At 38.6% G+C, this 25441-nt stretch overlaps 1 protein-coding gene across 1 annotated transcript in view; it reads right to left on the reverse strand.

The window, feature by feature from the left end:
• ralgapa2 (Ral GTPase activating protein catalytic subunit alpha 2) overlaps positions 1-25441 on the reverse strand; it is a 355144-nt gene that overhangs the window by 265360 nt on the left and 64343 nt on the right. Inside the window, exons 4-9 of the mRNA XM_052010999.1 lie at positions 19529-19579; positions 16906-16949; positions 13302-13479; positions 9746-9861; positions 4812-4950; positions 983-1182 (exon numbers count right to left, since the gene is read on the reverse strand). Of these exons, the coding sequence (XP_051866959.1) occupies positions 983-1182; positions 4812-4950; positions 9746-9861; positions 13302-13479; positions 16906-16949; positions 19529-19579 (728 nt within the window). The remainder of the gene's footprint in view (positions 1-982; positions 1183-4811; positions 4951-9745; positions 9862-13301; positions 13480-16905; positions 16950-19528; positions 19580-25441) is intronic.

The following is a 25441-nucleotide window of genomic DNA, read 5'->3' on the forward strand; positions in this document are numbered from 1 at the left end:
AGAAGATGTACAAATGTACACTTCATCACAGACACTTTATCTAAAAAGAAAGCACATATGACATTGGACTGGGGTTTGAATGCTATCAGTAAACACTAGCTTGAATTATCACCCTTTAGCTCCACATTTGCTGAAGATGACAAGAAACAGAATATTAATCCAGAGCACAAATCCATTGAGGAGGTAAAACATCCTGAGATCATAAATTCAGAATACAGAAAACCAAGAGAACATTCAGGTAATTCAGTTTAACATTTCCTTATGACATATGAAAGAGTCATTTGGCCCATCAGAGCAACTCCATCAATCCCATTCCCCCACTTACTTCCCTGTAATCAGGTCTCTCTCAAAAGGCCATCAACTGCACATTAATTTACCTACCACCCATGTACACAAGTTGTAATTTACAGTACTCAATTAACCTGTCAGCCAGCATATCTTTGGCAACCCAGGTTACTGGAGCTATGAGTCAGCAGCACTGTTCTATCTAGTGCATCACTGTACCTCCCCATTGGCCGAACCCAACACAAGGGGAGACCTAAACAGTGTTTATCATGTATGGAGACACTTTGATCTTTCTAGCACAACAATTCTCACCAATCTGCCTTCTTCCAGTTCCATCTCCACATCTAATTTCCAACATAATCATCTGGTAGCTCAGCCCACTAATCACAATCCACATATCTGAAGAAGGGCCCTATCAACTTTAGGAAGCCTCATCACCATCTCAGTTGAGCTTGAAATTGGGAAAAAAAACAGGAATAGATCAGGATGTTGGCATGGTAAGTATCCAGAGCCATTTTACATGACCAACCCCTGGGTTTTCATTGGGCAGGCACCCTTTCAATTATTGCTCAGCAGGTGCAATAATAATGAGAGTTCAACTAGGAAGTGTATAAAATGTATGAATGGAGTTTTAGGTCTTATACATTGCTATATATTATAATAATTATGAAAGCAACAAAGTTTTTTTTAAACATACCTGGATAATTTTAGGTAGCACTTCTCCACCATTTTTAGTGTTTTGACTTGCAGCAGTGTATTTCTTTTCCAGAAAAAAGGTCACAAGCCACTTAATAAATGCCACCCGAGCTGCCAAGTACTGGTCCCGTGTGCTGTAAATGCTTTCATTGTTTCGTGTTATATTAATATACAGTGGTTTTGGCCTCATTTGAGGAATTTCTGGTGAGAATAAATAAGTGTCATGTTTTTGAACCCATTTTAACTTTATCAACTTTTGACTGAACCTAAAACAAAACCAAGCATGCCTAACCTTCAATACATGAATTGCGAAACTACTTTTGGAAATGAAAATAACCATGTTGTGATAAAACCCAAAGTAAAACCATTTCGATATTACTTCACTAAATCCACATTCATTCTACTTATCTTAATAAACCCTTGTGGATTTTTATTTTAAGTGACCTGACATTGGTTGAGGGGGATTATATCAAACTTCATACCTACTTAAAATTCAGAAATTGTGACCATATAACTGACTTTGATGTTAACTGGGTTGGTGGGGCAATATTTTAGTCAAAAACCCAAGTCATCCACATGTGTCTTAATTTCACAGCACAGAGCTTCTGGTCATGACAGATGCCCTTGTGGAAGTCAGCTTGATTGGCAGGTTGTTTTCAAAACGACGGGGAAGAGCACTAGGAACAGCAACAATGAATTATATTTATAGGGCTAATGTTCCAAAGTACTTCACAGAAGCATTGCCAAAGAAAATCTGATACTGAGCCACATAAGGTAGTACTAGGCTCGATGGCCAAAAGCTTACTCTTAAGGAGCATCACAAAGTAGGAAAGAGAGGGAAAGATATAGACAGAAAGGTAAGAAATTACAAAGCTTAGGCAGCTAAAGGCATTGATACCAATACTGCAGCATTTAAATTTGAGAACAAAACAAAACTATTTGGAGGCTGAGTATCAAGGATTCCGGGGGGGATGGGGTGAGGTGAGGTGAGGATTAAGAGGTGAGATAAAGTGATTTGAAGCAGAAAACAAACTGCTTAAGGAACTCAGCAGGTCAGGCAGCATCTGTAGAGTGAAACAGGCATTTGACAGTTAGGGTTGAGACTGTTCATCTGGACTGAATGGGTAGAGGGGAGATAGCTAGTATGAAGAGGTGAGGGGAAGGGGTGGGACTATCGACTCTACAGATGCTGCTTGACCCATTGAGTTCCTCCAGCACTTTGTTTTTGTCCCAGATTCCAGCCTCCACAGTCTTTTATGTCTTCTAAAGTGATGTGAAAATCCACAAACTCCTTTCCTCACAGACTGACAAGAGAATTTAACATTATGGTCTTGTAAAATAAAAGGAGCAAAGTAAACAGTGCAAAGAAGTTTTACCAAAACAGCCCATAATACTTACTAAGAAAGAATGAATATGATGATGCTCTCTATTCCAGAGAAAAAAAGACTCTGGGATTGCCAAAAAGAGATCTTAAAAACTATACATGGGTGTGATTAGGTGGATATCTTAGGAGGGACAAGAACTAAGGTTCACAAATACAACATCATCATTCATAAATCCACTAAGAAATTTGAGAAAATTTTCAATGCTCAAGTGGTGAAAATGGCAAACTTGCTAACATATGTACTAATTGAGGCAAACTGTACTTAAGGGAGGCTAGATGAGCACAAGGGCAAATGGTCTATGATATGCTGAAGAAGTTAGTGACAGAAGAGTGGAGAATAAACACTGGTGTGGACCAGCTGGGCCACACGTCCCTTCTATGCTGTAAACACAGTTTATTTTTAAAATTTAGTGTTTGCTTAAACACGAAACAAAACTGTTTTGGTGGCTGAGTTTCCAGAAGGCAGAACAAGTGAAGCCAACCAGCAGTATTTTAAAAATTCTGTTCTCAAATTTTTAGCCAATTTCCTTCTTTTCATAAAGCAGAGTTGACAGTCAATCAAGCTGTTACTGTAGACACATACTTTTCAGATAGGCCATAAATAGAAATACATCCTCACATTTACTTCTGATTACTATGTTAAGTCAGCCATCAACAAAAAATGAAGTAATAAAGTTTCTAATGCCAGAATCCACAAAACAAGAGATTGAATCACATGCAAAAACTACATTACTGCAATACATTGTGACCTTCATAGCAAGAATCTACAGTATTTAGTTCACTGCTGCATTCATGCATTTGGTCATGAGAGAATTTGCTGTAAAGTATTAGCATATTGTACCAGTAATTAGCATTTGGTGTGAAGTATTAGCATAGTGAGAGATTTGATCAGTTGATAGCATTCATGCATATTAGAGAGATGATTATGGATTGAAGCTTCAGCCCAGTATTAAGATGGCATTTCACTGCAGTATCAAATGCATTCAACATTGTTGGAGGCACCATCTTTTAGATAAATTGCCAAACATAATATCCCATGTACAGCAGAATTCCATTAATCCAGCACACCTGGGATTTCGGTGGAGTGCGAGAATTGTGGCACTGACAAGTAGAAAGGGAATGCGGAAATCACTGCCTTCATACATTAAAAGCTCTGGAATCAGCAACTGGTGAGCCAGATGCCAACCTATCACAGCTTCCGAATATTTAGATAGCAGATTATTGGAGTCTGACAGTACTGCTTCAACAGGGTATTAAAGAACTTTGAATTTGAGGAGCTGAACTCCCAATAACCTGGTGAATATCTATCCCTTTATCAAAACTGCTAAAGCAGATTATCCATACATCAGTCACAGTATTGATGGTAGAATGTTGGTGTATGCAAAATGACTGCAATATTCCCCTATTTAATACACTTTAGAAGTACTTCATTGCTATGAAAGTCTATGTCATGAAAGGTTGCCAAATCCCTTTTTTCCTTCTATCTTTAATTTGCTTTCAATGGGACTTCCCTTGTGAAACACGTGCTGGATATAACTACATAACAAGTCTGCGTTCTAAAATTTGTAATAGTAATGATGCATTTTGCGTTATTCTGAGTCAACAAGTCTTCTGAGCTGGAAAGACATTGGCATCTGTTGTAAACGTGGATGTCTAGCCAAGTTTTCCAAGCATTGTACACTAAAAATGCAAATTAAGTTTTCACTATGTAACTCCCTCCCCAGATGGTTTCCAGTCACATCAGACTACATAAACAATCCAACAGAAACTAATACTGCATTTGGACTCCAAGGTACAAGTGTCAGGGCCCAACAGTCATGCGTAACATGGCAAGGGTCTCAAGTGTTTAGATTTAAACAGAAGATCAAGCACAGGAATAATATTTGCCTAAATATTAACCCATAGATATTATTCTGGTAATGGTGGTGCTGCAGTGGTCAAGTTACCTAACTAGTAAACCAGAATCCTAAGTTAACAATCCAGAAACCCAAGTTCACAGTAGTTTTGGAATTTAAATTCATTTAATAATATGGAATTTGGAAAAATAACAAATAATCCTAGTATTGATGACCACAGAAACTTAAAAACTATCTGGTTCATGAACTTTGGGGAGTGAAGTTTGCAATGCTAACCTGATCTGGCAACATGTGACACCAGAGCCACCCAAGGTTTACATTTAAAGTACCTAAAGTAACCTAGTGCGCTGCTCAGTTATCACCACCACCTTCTCAAAGGGCAATTTGTGATAGTCAATAAACACCGGCCTTGTCAGCAATGCTCACATCCCAAAAAAATTTACTCTTTGCCTTGGTTAGCTTTAAATCTGCAATCAGCACCTCTTTGTGTACACTTTAAGGATAAATGTGTGAGAAGGCAAAAGCAAATAATTTAAAACAGCTCTGGTTCCAGCATTTATTAACAACTTCTAATGTATTGCTTTACTCACCAAGTACAGGATTGTAAAGATTGGTAAATTTTGTGAAGGATGGAAATAAATGGGAAAGGTAGAACTTCTTAAATAAGGCAAAAAGAAACTTGAAACCACTTTCTTGTTTTTCTTTATTCTTCCATTCCAAGCTTGCGGCCTTCAAGTTAGGAAGGGAACAACCACTGGTTAGGTAATAATAGCAAAAATTTCCCAAAATTGTGCTAGCATGCAAAATGCTTCACAAAATAGGTACAAACACACATACACACAAAGTTTTTTTTAAATCAATGAGAAAGACCCACAAATTATAAGCTGCTCAAGGTCAACGCTGATTCCCAACAATCCATTCCCCTAGAATGTTGAACCAAAATATACACCATTCAAAAATCAGATAGATCTTCCCAATTTGCATCATACAGTGAAAAATTAAAGCATCTTATATTGGCCAAAACAATGATAACTTGTCAATTGATTGCCTATTTAAATGATACACTGCCAACAAATTTTGTCAAGGACACGCATACACCAAAAAACAATGTGGATATCACATTGTAACATTCCAACATTACAGCTGTATTTTAAAATGTTTCGCTGAGTAAATTCTCTTGATTTTCCTCTAAGTGGATATATATAGAGAGCTGTTTTACATTCCATCCATGTATTAGCAGCTGGAGAAGTTGAACTTGAGGTTTATGACGTTATTCAAAGTCAGGTGGAGATGAAAGATAAACTGGCACTCTGCACACCAAGACAGAGTTCCCTTTTTATGTTAGGGAAGATTCATTTTTCCAGCTGACAGAAAAAGTAGGCAAAATGGTCATCTATCTCATTTGTTACGCATGCCCTTGCCTGTTGTCAACTGCCTATTGTACGTTGTTATATAATAAAAGGAATAGATTTTTAAGAGCTATGTATTGGTTGGATATGAAACATTTGGAATAATCCTTTGGAACTTAAAGATGTTTACATTCTCAGGGTAGAAAAGGAAAATGGATAAAACAAAAATCTCCAGAGTTCCAGGTTCTACTTGGTATTCATTATATCTCGAGATTGGAAAGAGAAAATTATTAGGTGAAGAATTTTTAATTTTTTCTCTGCCATTCATTGTCAATAGCAGCTGATATATTAATGTAATACAATAAGGTATAATAAAATATCCTTACTTCCTCATTTGAGAAGTTTATTAAACTTACAAAGTATTATCTAGACAACCCCATCACAAACTCAGAATGGAATCCCACTTTACTTTTGAAGTGCAAATACAATTGTAATATAGGGGTAATGCAGCAATGACCAAATATTCTGTTCTGCTGATGCTGACAGTAGGACAAATATTGCGCACAACGCTGAAGGTAAGGAACTATGAGCTTCCTGCATTTTTTGAAAATCCAAAAAAAATGCAGATGCTGAAAGTCTGAAATAAAAACAGAAAATGCTAGAAACACTTAACAGGTCAGGCAAAGTTAATCTATCAGGTCAAAGACCTTCCACCAGGAGTCAAAACATCATCTCAGTTTCTCTTTCCGCTGATGCCACCTGATCTGCTGAGTATTTCCAGCATTTTTTGATTTTATTACAAGCTACCTAACCTGACATCGGTTTTCATGGAAAAAACAAATCGACAAAAAAGGACATCTTGTAAATAATAAACCCATGTAGATGCTGCCTATTACTATGAATGGGAAATCAAAATTGACACATTTCAAAACGTTAATGTAACTATAGCAATGTAGATAATGAGGAAAATCAACTGATGATGTCTGGATTTTCAAAAATCTTTCAAAAGGTACTGCATGGAAATTTGCTACATGGAATCAAGATTCATCAGGAAAATATAATAGAAAACTTGGAGGATTATATTTGCATGAATGTAGAAATAAATGGAAATCAAAAAGCTGCAGTTGCTGCAAATATGAAATAAAAACAAAGTGCTTGAAACACAGCATGTCAAGCAGCAACCGTGCAAAGAGAAACCGTTAACATTTCAAGTCTGAGACCTTCGTCAGAACTGGGAAAGAAAGAAGACAAATTAGTTTTCAGTAGCAGAGAAAGTGAGGGAGGGATGGGTTGAACAAAGGGAGCATCTCCGATAGGGTGTGACCAAATGAATATAGTAGTTAGGATCAGATTATGCATCTCTGTCTCAATAATGTGTAGACCATGGCAAGGCTTTGGGACATGCCAGCAGGCCAGATGACACTAATAGGAAAAAAAACATTTGGCTCAGGTTTTCTTCTAGAAATAAATGGGGCAATTTCAGTTTGGCAGGCTGTTATCAGTGGGATGTCATGATCACTTCTGGCATTTTCCTGTTTATAACCAATATTTAAGGCTTGCCTAAAGGGACCACATTCAAAGCTTCAGTAGATAGTACAAAACTATACAAAAGAAAGGAAGATACGAGGAGGACACAGAGTTTGTAAAAGGACGTTGACAGACGAAGCAAGATGTGAAGAAGTGTGAGATTTTCCATTTACGGAAAGCAACGAGGAAGGAAACCCGTACAACCTTTATTATAATGGAGCTGCAGTGCAAGAGTAAGAACATCTTGCTGCAATTGTATGGGGCTTCAGAGAGAGCACACCAGGAATATCATGTCCAATTTTGATCTCCATTCTTAAGAATATACAGGCTTTGTAGGCACTACAACACAGATTTCACTAGATTGATTCCTTAGATAATAAGGCCAAATCTCAATAAAAAGAAAGAAAGCAGAGATAACCAATAAGGTGAACACTGATGCTGAAGGACCAGAAAGACTGGATAAACTCAAAAGAACACCTGGTCCTACTTTGCTACTGGAAGTGGGGGTGGAGGTTCTGGAGTGTTTATTCCATATTCTCCCAATTGCCTATAGGTGCAGAGGTCATGCCAGGGGACTGGAACATGGCAAATGCTCAATAATGAGTACAAAAATGTGTCTGGCAACTTCAGATCAAGATGGAGACACAAGAGACTGCAGGAATCTGGAGCAATACACAAGATGCTAGAGGAACTCAGCGGGTCAGGCAACATCTATGGAGGGAAATGGGTTGGACTCACGTCCAGGTGAAGGGTCTTGACCCCAAATGTCGACTGTCCATTTCCCTCCATTCATGCTGGCTGACCCGCTGAGTTCCTTCAGCATCTTGTGTGTAACTTCAGATCAAGTCAGTTTAACCTCAGCTGTGGGGAAACTTTAAAAAAAAAACAAGGGGTGAGAGAAAAGCAGAAATTTGGAAAATGTTTGAGTTATTAAAGAACCAGCACAGATCTGTTAAAGGCAAATCATGTTTGACTGACCTGATTGAATGTTTTGAGGAGGATGATGAAGGAAATGCAGTAAATGTCATCTATGTGGATTTAGACCCACAGAAAATGTTGGTAAGCAAAATTGATGGATATAGGATTAAAAATAGCAATAGGCAAAAGTGATTAGCTTCAAGGTAAAAAGCAAAGTACAGTAAATGGTTGTTTCAGTTTGGAGGGCGATAGAGAATGGTGTTCTCCAGGAGTCAGTGCTAAGACCACAACTTTTTTTAAGAAAGTAATATATATTAGTAACTTCATTATGTGTGCACTATGTAAAATTTCCAAATTTCAGATGATGGAAGCAGTAGTACGAACAGACAAGTGGCAGATGAAATTTAATACTGAAAATATGAAGGGATGCACTGTGGCAGAAAAGACAACCAGCAGAAACAAAAGATTTTAAGCAACAAAGTGCAGCATAGCACACTGAAGGAAGCAGTACCTAGCATACGGGATCCCAGGATTCTTTAAACAAAAGGTAAAATAGAAAAGCAGGGAAGTTGTGTTTAACCTGTGTAAAACACTAGTTAGGCTTCAAATGGATTATTGCATTCAATTCTGGTCACCTTAATTTTAGGAAAAATCTCATGGTCCTAGAGATGATGCAGAAAATATTTTCTATAATGCTTCCAGGGATGAAGGATTTCAGCTACAAGTTTCGACTGAAGAAGGTGGAGTATCCTACACGGATTAAAGAAGTTTAAGAGGAGATCTGTTACAAATGTACATGCGTAGAGTTAGTCTCGATGGAGTTAATAGAGGGAAATTGTTCCTACTCTGGGATCCGGGCCACAGATTTCACATTTTGGGTAGATCAGAAATAAGGTCGGAAGCTTACTTTTTCTCAACATGTGGAAACTAGATATGATCTGGAACTCTGTGCCTCTAGGTGGAGAAAAAACTCATATTTTCAAAAGGACATTGAATACACACTTGAGAGAGAATGACTTTTGCAATGCTATGGAGAATAAGCAGGAAAATGCAACTAAAAGAATTACTCTGCCAGAAGTCAACTTCGACACGGCTCAAATTATAATAGTACCATTATAATTCACTGATTCTATGAAGAGGTCAACATATAAAGTGAGATTAAATCACATGAGCTTATGGTTACAGGAATTTAGAGGAATCAAACACATCCCGTTGAAACAGATGCTTATGAGAGGGACTACCACAGCTAATGCTAGCTTGAGAATCTAAAAAGATACAAAAAGATCTCAGATTAAGGGGTTGATAATTTAAGACTGATGATGAGAAATTTCTTCACTAAGGGGCTGTGAATCTTGTGATTTCATTTCCCAAGGGGCTATGGATGCTTAATTGTTGAGTTAGTTCAAAGCCGAGATCAAGAACCCATTGAACTCTTTAAAAAAAAAAATCGAGGAAACCTTAAATCAAGCAGGTAACAAAGACGCAAGGTAGAGAGTTGGCTGTGATCTTATTGAATGGTGGAGCAAATTTGTGGATCCATATGGCCTACTCTATTCAATTTCTTATGTTCTTGCAACTCCTCTGCTCTTCTTCAAAATGATAGTATGAAATTTCTAACACCTTGGTTCAAAGTCTCACATGAGGAACAGCATTTATGATGGAGGAGCACTCCTTTTCAAATACAAGTGAGAATGTTTTTTTTACAAATATTATGAAAATTCTTGATATACCTGAATTACCATGTACTTCAAAAGGATTTTAAGTATGTATGAAGTCTGGTCCTCTGATATCTTTTCTCCCAAAACTGAAGGCAACAGAGGAGTAATATCTTCCGCAGCAATTTTTACTAAATTAAAAAGAAATAATAATTATTACTGTTGTGTTAATGCAATTGTTCCTATTAATTAAAACTTACAAATTAAAAACACATTTCCAAGTTTCTTTTATAAGCTACATAAATTGGAAACCCAATCTGCCCATATACACTTTTCAAAATATTCACTTTTATGCCCTGAAAAAGTGTTCCAGATACAAAAAATTAACTTTAACATTTATGTAACTTTTGTGCTAGTGCTGTATGCAAAAGATTTGTTTTACACACCATCTTGGATTAAAAGAATGCAATGAGATTTGAATGCAAGTCTAATGGTCTTGAAGCCATCTCCTCCTGCCACCTTTTTAATTGTCCACCAACAAAAATAGTCAGATGTGGTAGAACTGCAGAACCAAAATCTGATTTGCTATCAGATCAGTTTGCTCTACCTAGTGCATCCTCCCTTTGCTGTTTGCCACACGTGCAATCTCATTTTGTAGCTTCATTGGGTTAGTATTGAATTTTTGTACACACAATATGCCTTTCAGCATTCCCTTCTGAATAAACCGGGAATGATCCCTTGGTTTGATGATAATAGTAGAGTGAGAGACATGAGCTTACAGATGGCAGTGGAATATAATTCCACTGGTGATAATGGCTGGCAACACTTCACACAATGGAGTGTGTCCTTGATGATAAAATGAGACTCTCTTCTGTGACTGTCAGATACAGCAGATGGATTGCTGAGGACAATTTCTCTTGTGTTGCTTCTCCTACCACCTGCTGCAGATCCATGCTGGCAACTATTGCCCTTCAGGACTTGGCCAGCTTGATCAGTATTATTGCTACCAAGCCATTAACGATGGTAGACATCCATACAGACTACATTCCACACCTTTACTATTTGGATGCTTTTTCCAAGTGTTGTTCAATAACATAGAGCATTGATTCAGAGGTCCCATGTGGTCTGCAATCAATTTTGAGGATTTCTAGGGACACGCCTACCCAACTGTTTACCACTGTGCTGCCACTTTTGGTGAGCTAGTACGTTTTCAGGTATAGGATATAGCCATGGATGGAGGAAGAGTAGTATGGGACATCAGCTGCACATCCAAGTCAGGTTGTTGCTCAACTAGCATGAATGAAGAGGCAAAGGAGGCTGAAAGCCCCCTTTCCTGAAAGAAAAGTCAAATATTCACAATGAGGACATGGTGAGATTGACCGACTGGCAGCAACTTAGTCACACCTAAATTTGGTGCCCAGATTGTTGCAAATGGTCTGTCTAAAATCACTCTGGCATTGTAATGCAGTGGCTTGGATATAACTAAATGATCTGCTCAGCCATTTCATAAGGAAGTTAAGAATAATCTTGGTTTTGTAACTTATTCATATTGCTATATACCAAACATAACCTTCAGTTTGCTAAGGTTTCAGGGAGAAGTGGATTCTTATACTCTGTAAAATATACACTCTCTATTTAAATCTGACAGATTAGATCAATTTCTCACAACATGTACACTAGATCATAACCAGTTACATCTCTCTGGGTACTACTGCTCATCTCAACTATTTTCTTCTTTGTATATCAGTGTTATAAATTTTTCTCTATTCTCTCTGATCACAGTGATTTCCAGCAGTCTATTTAAACTTACTCTGATCCATTAATACCTCGTCAGAGGGAAGGATCAACAACAGATATCATTACAATGAACAAAATTGCCATTAGAAAAAATCCAACTCAAATAATAGTGCCTTAGTCTCCAAGTTATCTACAGTGCTGATTAGATGCTAACCTTAGATCTGAGCACGAGTCTCTTGCATGAAAACATCACGTGGTTACTAAAGACCTCATGATTTTAATACAAAGGTAACAAGGATCTCCATTCCATACTTCTTCATTTTAGCAGGAACAAAAAACAAAAAAGAATTTAACAGCCACTAATAGGGAGTAAGAGAACTGCCAGAAATAGTGGCTGGAAGGTGATACATTTCTGAGATCAGGCAAGCTCATTTTTTAGAAACCATTAAAATAGAGGCATTTTGTTTTGGGTGTTAGATACATAGCATTACTGGCATTAAAGACTTGAATGAAGTGTGAACAAAAGGTGCCAGGTAAACAGGACCTGCTAGATGCAACATTTATAATGGCCCAACACTGACTTTCTCACAGAACCACATCCTTTAGCTATTGGCTCAGATTTCAGCACCATCCCTGGGTGTGTCCAGAGGTGGCAGCACCATGGTACACAATTAGAAGGATGTGGCCCTTAGGTCCTCAAGCATTGAACTTAAACCTCCTGCTATCTCAAGAAATATGAGCAGAACCTGCTCCTGATTTCACCCATCATCCTCCCTCAATGGATCAATTAGTACTTCTTGAACACTGGGGAGCAGAAAAGGGTAAGGAAGGGCATAAAATTTTCTCTCAGGGACTTCATCACCACAAGTAACTAAGTAGCACCACTACGAACCAGGCTGACTGAAACTTGAAGGGCCACAACAGCTCTGCTAAATGTACACTACCTGAAAATAGATTTAACCTCAACATCACTAATCTAGCCTTCACAGATCCATTTGTTCAAGGCAGTATTGGTAAGTCACCAAGTTCTGTCTTCGTTTGCCATCTTGTTGTGCAGTGATACTATTGGGGTGAATGGGATAGGTTCAAAACAAAGCATCCACAAGGTGATGTTGGTCATCAGCATTAGCAGAATTGGATTCCACTACAATCTATAATCCGATGGCCCAACATGCTACCATTACAATCAAGTCAGGTTTAATGATTATTGAAAAGCATGTTACGTTACTAGGAATACCTAAAAATGAGGTGTCAACCCAATGCAAATGAAACGACAACTACAGGACCAGGCAAGATCCCAAACATATTGCTGAAGAAATGTTCTCTAGGACAAGCCACTCCTCTAGGCAATGTCTTCCAACATTTCATCTGTTGACAATGTGGAAAATGATCCAAGTTGGAAAAGTCTAACAGCAAGCCAACTCCCACCTCATCACTCTGGACTCTCATCAGCAAAATGATGTAACTGTCATCAACATTGCTATCAAATAGTTAATAAATCTGGATTTGGCCAGGGCAATTTTGTTTAGAACTCACTATAGCTTTACTCCAAACCGTGGTAAAACAGTTACCAAAGACATTCTAGGGTAATTTGCTAGAAACTTACTTAGTCTTGCAGCTGCAAGAACAGGTGGGAGGCTGGATATTCAGAATTAACTCACTTTCCAACTGCTTAAAGAATTGCACTGAAATAAACCTGAGCAATTGAGCAGAAACTTGAGGTCACAGACTTCCACAGTCTGCATTTAATGGGCTCAGCAGTGCCTAACAGGGGAAGAGAAAGATTAATCGTGCAGTTATTCTATCAATTTATGCATTGGATTTTTCAGTTGCCTAACACTATAAATGCTAACTGCATTATTCAGTCTAATTTGCATTGGTCTCTATTACTAACCATCAGATATATTGTACGAAGGATTTATGAGTGTATCTAAAGTACATGGTCCAATTCGTGATGAAACAGCTGGAAAACCAGGAACTAGACAAGCAAACAATGTTAGCTGCTCATCAGAAGAATTCTCTTGCAGTGCTTGAAGCCAAAGTAGGTAGAGACGAATTCCTTCACATCTTATCTGGAAAAAAACAGAAAACGTTAGCTAAGTTTCATCTAGATTTGGATGGCCAGAATCAGAGGCAAATTAGGCCATTGTTCTTCCAAACAATCAAAAATTGACTTTTTTTTGCACTCAATTGCACGCAACTTTGTACCCAATTGATATATGTTGTGGTCACAAGTCAAAACAGAGTGGCATTGGCATTTAAGAATGAGGATATTATTCCATTTAATGAAAAATATTCTTCTCCTTCAGTGCATTGACTAATTGCACCAAGATGCTGATTAAGAATAATCCACATCATTTCTCTTCAACTCAATCAGCTGCCTAATTTATGAAAATGGCTGTAACCATCTGCCAATCCCAAACAAAAAAGCCAATTCACCCAAAATTAAGTGAACTAGTTGCTTTGGACATTTTGTGCAGCTATACAGTCACCTTTGTCACACCACTGCCTGCAATATCTTTCACAGTTTAGGAACTTAGAAATTGAATAGAAAATTTTGAAAAATACAAACACAGCAGCAACAGATCAGGAACTTAGAAAGTGACCAGATAAAATTCATTTTTATGACCTAGCAGCAATGCTGTGCAAGAAGTTCATACATACTTCCTAAAAAATGCTGAGGTAAATCACAATAGTTGTGCATGTAAATGCTGTCTCATGAGTGGAGCCAGTGGAGGGGGGGTGGGGAGGGGGGCGCACATAGAACGGCTGTATAAGAACTGACAATCAGCTAGGCCAAGTCTTTCTAGCTCAGCTACCTATCAACATTTTGAATGTATCTTTGAATATCTCCGATGTTTAAAAACATCCAAATACATTCAAACATACATAAAATAATCCCTCAAAAAGACTTCAGAACTTTAAAAACTATTTAAACAACTAATTAAAAAAAAACCTTAATTATTTCATACTTATTTTGGTCTACGCTGCCAATCTTCTCCATTCAAATGAATGGAGATGTTTTGTACCAGACCTAATTTGGCATTTTTCCCCAGGATAAATAAGCAGGCGAATTGTACTCTGCCACTGAACTCCATGAGTCCAACATTAGATAGTGCATAGTTTGCACAGAGATGCTGGAAGTAAGCTGAAACTTTTAGGCTATTATGAATGCAGTACCTAAAATAATAGCAACACAGGCTATTCACTACAACTACTGTGGCCCAGTATTTGTGTTTCACAGCAGCCTCTTCCCACCCCCTTTCTAGTAACTGCTCTATTCCTTACTTCTTCAGGTACTCCTCTTGCTTCCCCTGTAGGCCAACTACCAATTCATCTCAAACAGTCTTGAAGTAGCATGCTGTATCTTCTAATTGCTTTTTAGCTCAAGAAGAATCCCTTGAATTCCCAAGTGGATTTAATGTCCCCCAAAGTTGAAAATGTCATCTTTTTACCCACTTTTCCCCCACGTTTTTTTTATAAACCTTTACTGGGTCACCTTTAGGTAGATCCTACATGGGGTAACTTAATATACCATCTAAACCTTAAAAAAAGTGCTTTCTTGAATTTCAAAATTATCAAGAATCAGAATGACTGAATTATGTTTTTGTTTTAATTAGATTTAATTACCACAATATATGGGACTTTAACAGAAAGGCTTGAAAAATAGCAGATGAAGTTAAATCCAACAAATGCAAGGTGATGCATTTTGAGTATGCTAATGAGACTAGGAAATACACCATGATGGTTGGGTCCTAGAGAGTATTAAGGATCAGAGGGACCTTGAAGTACAAGTCCATAGATCTTGAAGGTGACAACACAGCTAGATAACGTGGATAGGATGGCGTATGGGATACTGGCCTTCATTAGTCAGGGCATTGAATACAAAAGTAGGAAGGAAATGCTCTAACTTTATAAAACCTTGCTCAGACCTCAGCTGGAGGACTGTGTGCAGTTCTGTTCACCTCACTGTAGGAAGGACGTGACAGCACTGGAGAGGGTGCAAGGTTGATTCACCAGGATGTTGCCTGGGATAGAACAGTTCAGTTATGAAGAGAGACTGAAGCAGCTAGATCTATCCTCCCTGGAGCAGAGGTGGTTGAGAGGGGATATGATTGAGGGATATAAAATGATGATGGGTATAGATAAAGGAGACTGCAAGAAACTTTCCCCTATTTCAAAGGTAGATAAAACTAGATGACGTAGATTTAGGGCAAGGGGGAAGAGATTCATAGGGGATATGAGGGGGATCTTCTTCACCCTGAAAATGGCAAGTACCTGAAATGCATGCCTGAGAGAGTGGTTGAAGCTGGGTTGCTGAAAGCATAAGAGGTGTATAAATGAACACTTGACTCAATTCAGCATAGAGCACTATGCACCAGGTACTGGGAGATGGGACTAGTATGGACGATGCCCACCGGTCAGCATAGACAAGTTGGGCCAAATGGCCTGTTTCCCTGCTGTACGATTATGATTTTGAAATTCCACCAAGTTACAAGATCAAGACAACTATGGACCAGGATGAATAATATGTATTTAATAAGCACGAACAATCTTCATAAAAATCAAAACTCAAATTCAAACTTAAAACTATCACATTTTGCATTTCACAGCTGATTTTTAAATGCTCATACCCAAAGACGAGTTACAAGAATAGATTATCAGTAAAACATTACATAAAGGAGCTGGAGGAACTCAGCGGGTCAGGCAGCATCGATGGAGCGAAATGGATAGTTGACATTTCGGTTCGAGGGCCTTCAGGACTGGAAAGAGGGGAGATAGCCAGTATACAGAGGTGGAGCATGAGTTGGCAGATGATAGGTGGATCAGGTGGGGGGGGGGGGGGGGTGGTGATAGGCAGGTGAAGCGGGGGAGAGCGGGAATGATGTAGGAAGCTGGGAGGTGGTAGGTGGATGTAACAAAGGGCTGAAGAAGATGGAATCTGATAGGAGGGGACAGTGGAACATGGAACAACAGGGAAGGTGAGGAGGGGAACCAGTGGGAGGAATTTGTTGCTGATGGGCAGATCGGGAGGGTGGCGGAGGGGAAAGATGGGAGTGATGGGGGCCGGTGGCATAAGGAAAACACTGCTTGGCCCAGAGTGTTGCTCCAGATTTCCAGCATCTGCAGTCGCTTGTGTCTTTATCAGTAATACATTGTTTCTTTACAAATACATGCTCAAATTAAATCAGCTAAGAGAATTGCCTTTCACTATAGCATATTAAGCACAGCTGTCTTGCACTCATCCCAAATGATGTTGGGACTTTGTCACGAGAACAAATATTTCAGTTAAGAACATCATTTTTCTGAGGCATCCTTAAAATGGAGTCATTTTAATGGATCACTCTCACAAACCTCTTAACTGCTTTTGCAAGGTTAGCCAAGGAATTGGATGCTTAACCTACCAATAGTCTTAAGTAGAAGCCAAGAGAAGTACAAAATAAGAGTGGTTATACACAAATATAAGAGGAAAGTCTCCTCAAGCATAAGTTTCTTACCTTAACAGAATTTCCAGTGTGCAGAAGTTTCTTCAAAATTGAGCCTATTTTGTTGCAAAATGAAAATTAAACATTGCAATTACAAATAATAATATGCAACTATGGAGAATTTTAGCACAGTAAAACACAAAATACCTAAAGTAGTTCTGAATGCCCTCACCACTTGTTACAGATAAGAATACTTGAATATTAATCATCAATATTAATTCAGTTATTCTAGTAAAATCAGTTCATATGAAAAGTTCCTTTGGACTCTCCTGCTTTCCTCACACCACTCCACCCAGCCGTCACATAGGATCCAATTTAATCGCAAAAAGATTCCAGGCTTAATTTGAGATTTAAAGCTGAATTCATGAGCTGCTGTGCAATATACTTTGAACATTCAGGGATTAGTGAGGAAAATGTACCACTACCACTGCAAAAAGTGGAGATTATGTAAAGTCAAGTCAAAAATATTGAAATTATTTGCTAAATATCGCCTAACCCTGCACACCTGATTAAGTCTTCATCGAATGGCAAGTAAAACAACACATGAATTTATGAAAGTCCATCTGTAGGTGCCCAAATTTCCATTTTCTGAGCTCAAATCGTTTTTGTTCACCATGTGCTTAAACGATCCCAGCACTGGAGGATTTCCTACTTTCTGCTTGTCCAGGAAGTTTTTCTTAATCCTTACAGAATTTTATGTTTTATAGCTTCTTTCAAACAACTGATCTCTGGTACCCTGACTCTACCTGCCAGAACCTTGGACACAGGTTTGTGAACACTTCCTGAAGTGCTACAATTAAATAAAAAGACGAATGACAACAATAAGGAGTGTTGCCAAGAACTTGTGGGAAACTTCCTTCTCTTCAATTTGGACCATGACACCTCTTCTGCCCACATGAACAGTTCAATATCTGGTCCAAGATAGCACCTCCAAAGATGAAACACACCATTAGCAATACAAACAGAAGCCAGTGCAGATTACATCTATAGTGGGATCAGAATCCACAATCTCAACCAAGGCATTTACTTTACAATTAAATAAATCACAAGAAATAGGTAATAAAAACAGCAAATGTAAATATTCACGTCAGGCAGCACTTGTGAAGAGAAAAACCGAGCTGAATTTTGATTGGCGTTCTGATGAAAGGTCATCAACCTTAAATATTAACTGCATTTCTCCATGGACATTACCTGGCCTCCTATCTAGTTAAAGCAATTTCTGTTTTAATTCCAGATTTCTGCAAAATTTTGTTCCTGACAAATAAATAAATGATTTCCCAATCAACCCTTTCTTCAATCACACTGTCAAAAGAAAATAATCTTCCCATCTTTACAGGTCTGTAGAAATATCCACATTTCCATTGTCACAAAAGATATATTTTTATAACAACTGTTGTATTGCAAAAAAAATTAATTAAAAGAATTTAAATTCTAACTTTCAATAATTCCTCCCAAAAAATTACAATGCACGTTAAGTTTATTTCCAAGGTACCTGGTTTAATCAAGTATAAATATGGGAAGAGTTTATGCTTAACTGTTATAATGGAATAAAAAAACAAAGCAATCTTATTCTTGCAACTCCAGTCTCTTGTGTGTTCTCTACCCCCACTTCCTTCAGTCCAACACGTGTGGCCATGGCTTCAGCCATCTGACCTGGAGCTTCTTGAATTCCTACCCTAACTTTCATCTCCTTTCTTCTTTAAGACCTAAAACAAAGCCCTTTCTCCCTGACCAACATTTAGCTGCACCTCTCTTGTAACTTTTCCTTTCAGTTGAATGTCAATTGTTGCCCGATTATGAAACAAGTCCTCAAATTACAGATGTCTTCCTGAAATAAAAAACAACCTCTGCCCTTTAGTCCTGACCCCCTACTTCCAAGTATTATTCATTTTGTCACATCTATTGTTCAGCTGTCATTCGTCTTTAGCAACTCAGCAGTTAATTACAAAGGAGATAAAAAACCACAGGAAAAAGCTTCCACTGAATTTAACTGAAGAATCTCAGCAGCAAAAATAAGAGCAAGGAGAAGACACGACATGTATACCATGTGAAGAATGTCAGCATAAAAACAAAATATGTTGAATTCCTTTACAAAACGCAACAGGGCACTTGGGAAAACAAAAGAATGCATTTTTACCAATGAAATAAAAGATATCTGATACTTAAATGAGCTAGAAAATGGGAACAGGAAGAATAAAAGCCTTGGCAAACTTTATAATGCTGACGAAATTTAAGGAAGGATGTTACAGAGAAGGAAAGCAAAAGAACACTCTGAAATCCTAATTGTTTCTTATGTGGAACCAAGGCACAAGAATTCACCAATCATTAAACAAAATACAAGTAGAATTTAGTATTAAAGGGTTTTAAACATATTAATAAATCCTAGCAAGTAAGATTATGAATGAATGGGAAGTAAATTGTATGACAAAATGATTGCTCTAACAGACGTTTAGATTTCCTATTTAAAAGATACAAGACCTTCATCACTAAAGTAGTACTTGACTACCTGCACTAATTAAAATCATATAGATTATAGTAAGCAAAATATTTCAAAATAAACATCAGATTTTATCATCCAAAGTTCCCATGTTTTCTAGATGACAAAAGTCCGATGAATACACTTGATTCTTCTTACCTATACTGTGAAATTGCCATCTGCTGTTGATCTTCTCAGGAAGAAGTTGAAGTCATTTTCTGTTCAGGGGAAAGAAAATAAAAACTGAGATGTATCCATCCATATAAAACCTCTAAAACCATAGCACACAATGGTCATACTTAAACATATTATTGGTTAATTCAAAGTTTATTTCCTAATCAAGTTTTGATTTTGATTTTTACATCTTACTTTTTTAAATACATTTCTTTGGCATCACTGCAGAATAAAATACAGGTAACACAAACAACTTTCAATTCTACAGAACAATGTTGGCCGTATCTTTGTAGGAAATATCTCACATTACTGATAGATCTTTGCAAACTGTTAAAACAAAACATAGCAGATTTATTAGACCAGTTTAGCTAAAGAGCAGTATATGTTAAAGTAAAATTAATCTTTGGTAGGTGTAAATATTCCTGCCTTTAAGTTAGCTGGTTATTGCATTCGAGCTTTACAGTTCAGGGCAGGCACAGTAGTGTAGCGGTTAGCGTAACGCTTCACAGCGCCAGCGACCCGGGTTCAATTCCGGCCACTGTCTGTAAGGAGTTTGTATGTTCTCCCCGTGTCTGCATGGGTTTCCTCCAGGTGCTCCAGTTTCCTCCCACATTCCAAAAAGACGTACAAGTTAGGAAGTTGTGGGCAAGCTATGCTGGCGCCGGAAGCATGGCGACACTTGCAGGCTGCCCCCAGAACACTACGCAAAAGATGCATTTCACTGTGTGTTTCGATGTACATGTGACTAATAAAGATATCTAAATCTATCTAGGCTGACAGATTCAAGTGTTCTTGTTTCTGAATCCCAAGCTGGCATCCAACAAAGTTCTTGCTTCCAACAGGAGAAACAAATGGTTCTCACGATTCAGATTATTCATTAGTCCTCAAAAAAGTTACGAAAACAAATAACAAATTGCTGGATGTAAAGCAATGAGACTAATCATTTGGTTTTTCTTGATGAAGGGTCTCGACCCGAAACATCGAGTTTATTTCCCTCCATAGATGCCGCCTGACCTGATGGGTTCCTCCAGCACTTTTTAAATGCGTGTTGCTCCAGATTCCAGCATCTACAGAATCACTTGTCTTCATTTGGCTTTTTTTGTGTTGGTAAGCACTAAAGATGAGTCATGGTGTGAATTTTATTTGGCTATGATCTTCACCAACAACACTGTGTTGCTAAGAGCACAGGGTTTCCCACTGAATAGCTGCAATGAAAAATAATTATCATCACGTCTAACTACTTCACCACAATTCATACTTTGGGAATCATGGAGAGCCAAAAAACTTGAAATGTTTTCCCAACTTACTTGTGTGAAGTTCTAATTCATTATCTTCAAATGCACGTGCTGGCATTTAAACTAAGTATTATATAGCTTAAAATATCCATTCTTAATATTATCCAAGTTTTTAAAGATAATAGAAACAGATAATGCTGGAAATATTCAGAAGACCACCATCATTCCAGTACCCTAAAAAAAAAGGTAACGTGCTTTAATGACTACTACTCAGTGGCTCTGACATCCACCATCATGAATTGCTTCGAGAGGCTGGTCATGGCACACATTAACTCCAGCCTCCCGGACAACCTTGACCTACTACAATTCGCTTACTGCCAAAACAGGTCAATGGCAGACACCATCTCCCTGGCCCTACACTCACCTCTGGAGCATCTGTACAGTAAAGGCACCTATGGTAGACCTATGTTAGTTTATTGACTACAGCTCCTCCTTCAATACTATAATTCCAAGCAAACTCTTCTCTAAACTCCTAGACCTGGGACTCAACATCTCCCTCTGCAACTGGATCCTTGACCTCCTGACCAACAGACTGCAATCAGTTAAGGTAGGCAGCAACACCTCCGCCACAATGATTCTCAACACTGATGCCTCACAAGGCTGCACCCTCAGCCTGCTACTCTACTCCCCATACACTCACGATTGCGTGGCCAGATTCGGCTCTAACATCATCCACAAGTTTACAAATGATACCGCCATAGTGGGCTGTATCTCAAATAACGATGAATCAGAGTACAAGGAGGAGACAGAGAGCCTAGTGACATGGTGTCGTGACAACGACCTTTCCCTCAATGTCAACAAAACAAAGGAGCTGGTCATTGACTTCAGGAAAGGGACAATGTACATGGTCCTGTCTACATCAGGAGTGCTGAGGTCGAGAGGGTTGAGAGCTTCAAGTTCTTAGGAGTGAACATCACCAATAGCCTGTCCTGGTCCAACCACATAGACACCACAGCCAAAAAAGCTCACCAGTGCCTCTACTTCCTCAGAAGGCTGAAGAAGTATGGCATGTCCCCTTTGACCCTCACCAGTTTTTAAGTCAGTGCACCATAGAAAGCATCCTATCCGGATGCATCACGGCTTTGGTATGGCAACTACTCTGCAGTTTCTTGCAATCACAGGTAAAGATCTGTGGGCACAGCTCAGCACATCATGGAACCAATCTCCCTTCCATGGACTTTGTCTACACTTCTCACTGCCTCAGTAAAGCAGCCAGCATAATCAAAGACCCCACCCACCTCAGACATTCTCCCTTCCCCTGCTCTCCCACCCCATCGGCAAAAGGTACAAAAGTCTGAAAGCACATACCATCAGGATCAAGGACGACTTCTATCCCACTGTTACAAGGCTATTCAACGGTTCCTCAGTATGATAAGATGGACTCTTGACCTCACGATCTACCTCGTTATGACCTTGCGCCTTACTGTCTACCTACACTGCACTCTGTAGCTGGGACACTGTATTCTGCACTCTATTGTTTACCTTATACTACCTCAGTGCACTGTTATAATGAATTGATCTGTATGAATGATATGCAAGACAAGTTTTTCACTGTACCTCAGTACATATGACAATAATAGACCAATTTACTCAGCAGAGTAGGCAACATCTCAGATGAACATATCACAGTTGATGTTTCAGATTGATTACACTTCAGAGAATGGAACAGATAAAATGGGCCCAATAAATTGAGTGACCTTCTTCATTGTTGTTATAAGCTTAAAATATAGTACTGCCTTTTTAAGGGGCACAGTGGTACTGCAGGAAGTGCAGCTGTCTCACAGCTCCAGTGACCCAGGTATGATTCTAACTTCTAGTGCTGTCATTGTGGAGTCCTCTGTGTGATTGCATGGATTTTCTCCAACATCTCGAAGACATTTTAGTTTGTAGGTTAATTGAATTCTAGGTTACCAGCAATTTCTGCTTTAATTACAGATTTACAGGATCTGTAATTTTTCCTATTTTCACCCACTGATAAACCTTTGGATAAAAATGAATACAGAGCAAAAGGTAGAGGAGTGGCTGGAAGGTTAGAAACTGGACAAAAGAGTGCAGGGAAGTCAGTGGTAGTTCAAGGCCTGTGCATGAACATGGTTCCAAAAGAGAGTTGCTGCCATTGGCAGATTGTGAACAGGGATTACAGCAGATTTATATCCACAAATGGGAAGGAAGCAGATGTGCAACCATAAAGAGATCAGTAAGGTATTCAGGCCTTCATGAAAATTGTATTCCTCGGTGCATTGAGGTATAATTACCATTAACAAACTCCTTTCAGTGGAGCACCTGGATTACAAAACAGAAATTGCTTTGTGGAGTCTGCTTGAAGAAAGTCCACTGTTAGTTCATAAGTGTCCTCGTCTACTTTTTCTACAAGAGAATCCCCCTTTGATACATATAAATTCAGCAGCTGTTGGTATCAAGTGTGTGAGTCAATATAAGCATTCTCTCAATAATTGCAGTAAAATATTTGATGCCAATTGATTCAGAAATGCCAAAATAAATAATGCTGATTTTGGCAGGCTCACTATAAATACCCTGTGTTCTGAGCAATGCAGAGAGCAAAATCATCTTTTTCTTGTAAACACACTCCAGGAACTAAAAGCTAGCAGCATGTTTGGGGGAAACAAGGATAGGGCTCAAATGATCAAAGGTGACATCAATGGATAATCAATTCTGCAAAGTATTTGAAGACTCCAATGTATGTTGGAATAGTTTTTTATATATGTTTGTTCTTTCATAGGATGTGAGCATCCCTGATTAATCAAGCATATGTTGCTGGTTCCAATTGCCTGCAAGGAAGTAGTATGTCACCCCAGTCCATATGTTGAAGGTACTCTCATAGTGCTATTACAATAAGAATGCTGCGATTCTGAAGTTGGAGGTGATGTATGACGTGGAGAAGACGGGAACTGCTGATGGTGGAATTATAAAAATATCACTAACCCAAATCTGAATGCTATCCAAGTCCTGCTATATTAAGGCTTTAAAATGAGTAATTGCACATGAAATTGAACACTGCAATCAGTGAACATCCAGACCTCTGAACTCATGTTAAAAGTTTACTGACAAAGAAGTCAAGATGGTTGCAATTAATCCCATGGAATTCCTGCACTGATGATTTTAGAGTGAGGTGACTGCCCTAAAGTATCTTTGTGCTCGGTACAGGCTCCAACCAGTGGGGAGTTTCCCCTCCAACTCCTCCTTAACTTCAACTTCAGGGTTCCTTGAAGGCACACTCATCAAATCTAGCCAAGATCTCAAGGGCATTCACAAGACCTGTGGAATTCAGCTCTGTTGTCCCTGTTGGACCAAAGCTATAATGACATCAAATAATGCTGGCAGAATGCAAATTGAGCATTGCTGTGCAGGTATTGATAAGCATGTGTCACTTGAAAGCATTTCCAAAAGCACTATCAAGTATCTTTTGCTAATAATTACACAAACTGACATGGTGATAATTGGTTAATTGGATTTATCCTGCTTTTTATTTCAGGGAACAGCCAACTCCACTGCTCTTGAATCAAAAAGGCAAGTGTAGGTAAAGATGGTGCACTTCTTCACCTAAAAGCTATTAATGCACCAGATGATTTTTTTTTTAAAGAACAATCTAGTAGTTTCACACGTCACCATTGTTGAAAACAACATTTTATATCAGATCTATTTAAATTCACCAGCTGTTGACAGCTTGTGAATGGTGTCTCCAAATCATTCCACTGCCTTTGGATTATAAATCCAGTACTTTAACCACCATACCCACATTCTGCCTGAGATGCTGGTATTTACCAGAGGACATGCCAGACTGTTGCAAGTTGGGATTGCACATAGTTCTAGACAAAATTTCAAATTCCTTAAAAAAATTAACCTCCACTTCACTCCCTTCACCCACAAGCAGATCTTTCCTTAAGTAGGCAAACAATATGCACATAATATTCTTGATGCAGACTCCTCAGGGCTTTATTTTTTAAATGTTGGCATCACTTCAGTAAGTTTGTTCTTGGAGTAGTCCAATTTCCTTTACTCTTTGCATGAGGAAATGCTACCTGATAACACACTTAAACAGTCAAGCTCTCATTTTAAGTAGGTGCTCCTTGTTCTGTCATTCCACCACTAGAAGAAAAAAAGTTTTGCCCTTTCCGACCATTTAACTATTTTTTAAAAAAATATATATACATTTGAACACAAACGATACAAAAGGTACAACTTTATTTCATCTATTAGTATCTAAAAGAAATTTCCAGTGTGATGTTTTCTTGGGGAAGGCGGGGTGGTGGGGAAGAGTCGGGTAGGCAGAGGGGGGTAGGGATGGTATCGGGGGGGGGGGGGCAAAATTCAGGAAGATTGCAGATATATTGCTCTTTCAACCATACACATTAAGTGAGAGAGAATTCCAGCAATGAAGCCATTTGGTGTCAGGTAATCCGATTAATGTCCCAGGATTTAAAGACTGCCACAAACCAAACCAAAATGGCAAATCAGTCATATTAAAAAGGACAAGGAGACAAGAGACTGCAGATGCTGGGGCTTGGAGCAACAAAAAAGCTGCTGGAGAAACTCAGCAGGTTAAGCAGCATCTGTGAGGGGAAAGAAAATAGTTGACGTTTCG

The sequence above is a fragment of the Pristis pectinata genome, chromosome 3 (assembly GCF_009764475.1).
Source record: "Pristis pectinata isolate sPriPec2 chromosome 3, sPriPec2.1.pri, whole genome shotgun sequence".
Taxonomy (NCBI): domain Eukaryota; kingdom Metazoa; phylum Chordata; class Chondrichthyes; order Rhinopristiformes; family Pristidae; genus Pristis; species Pristis pectinata.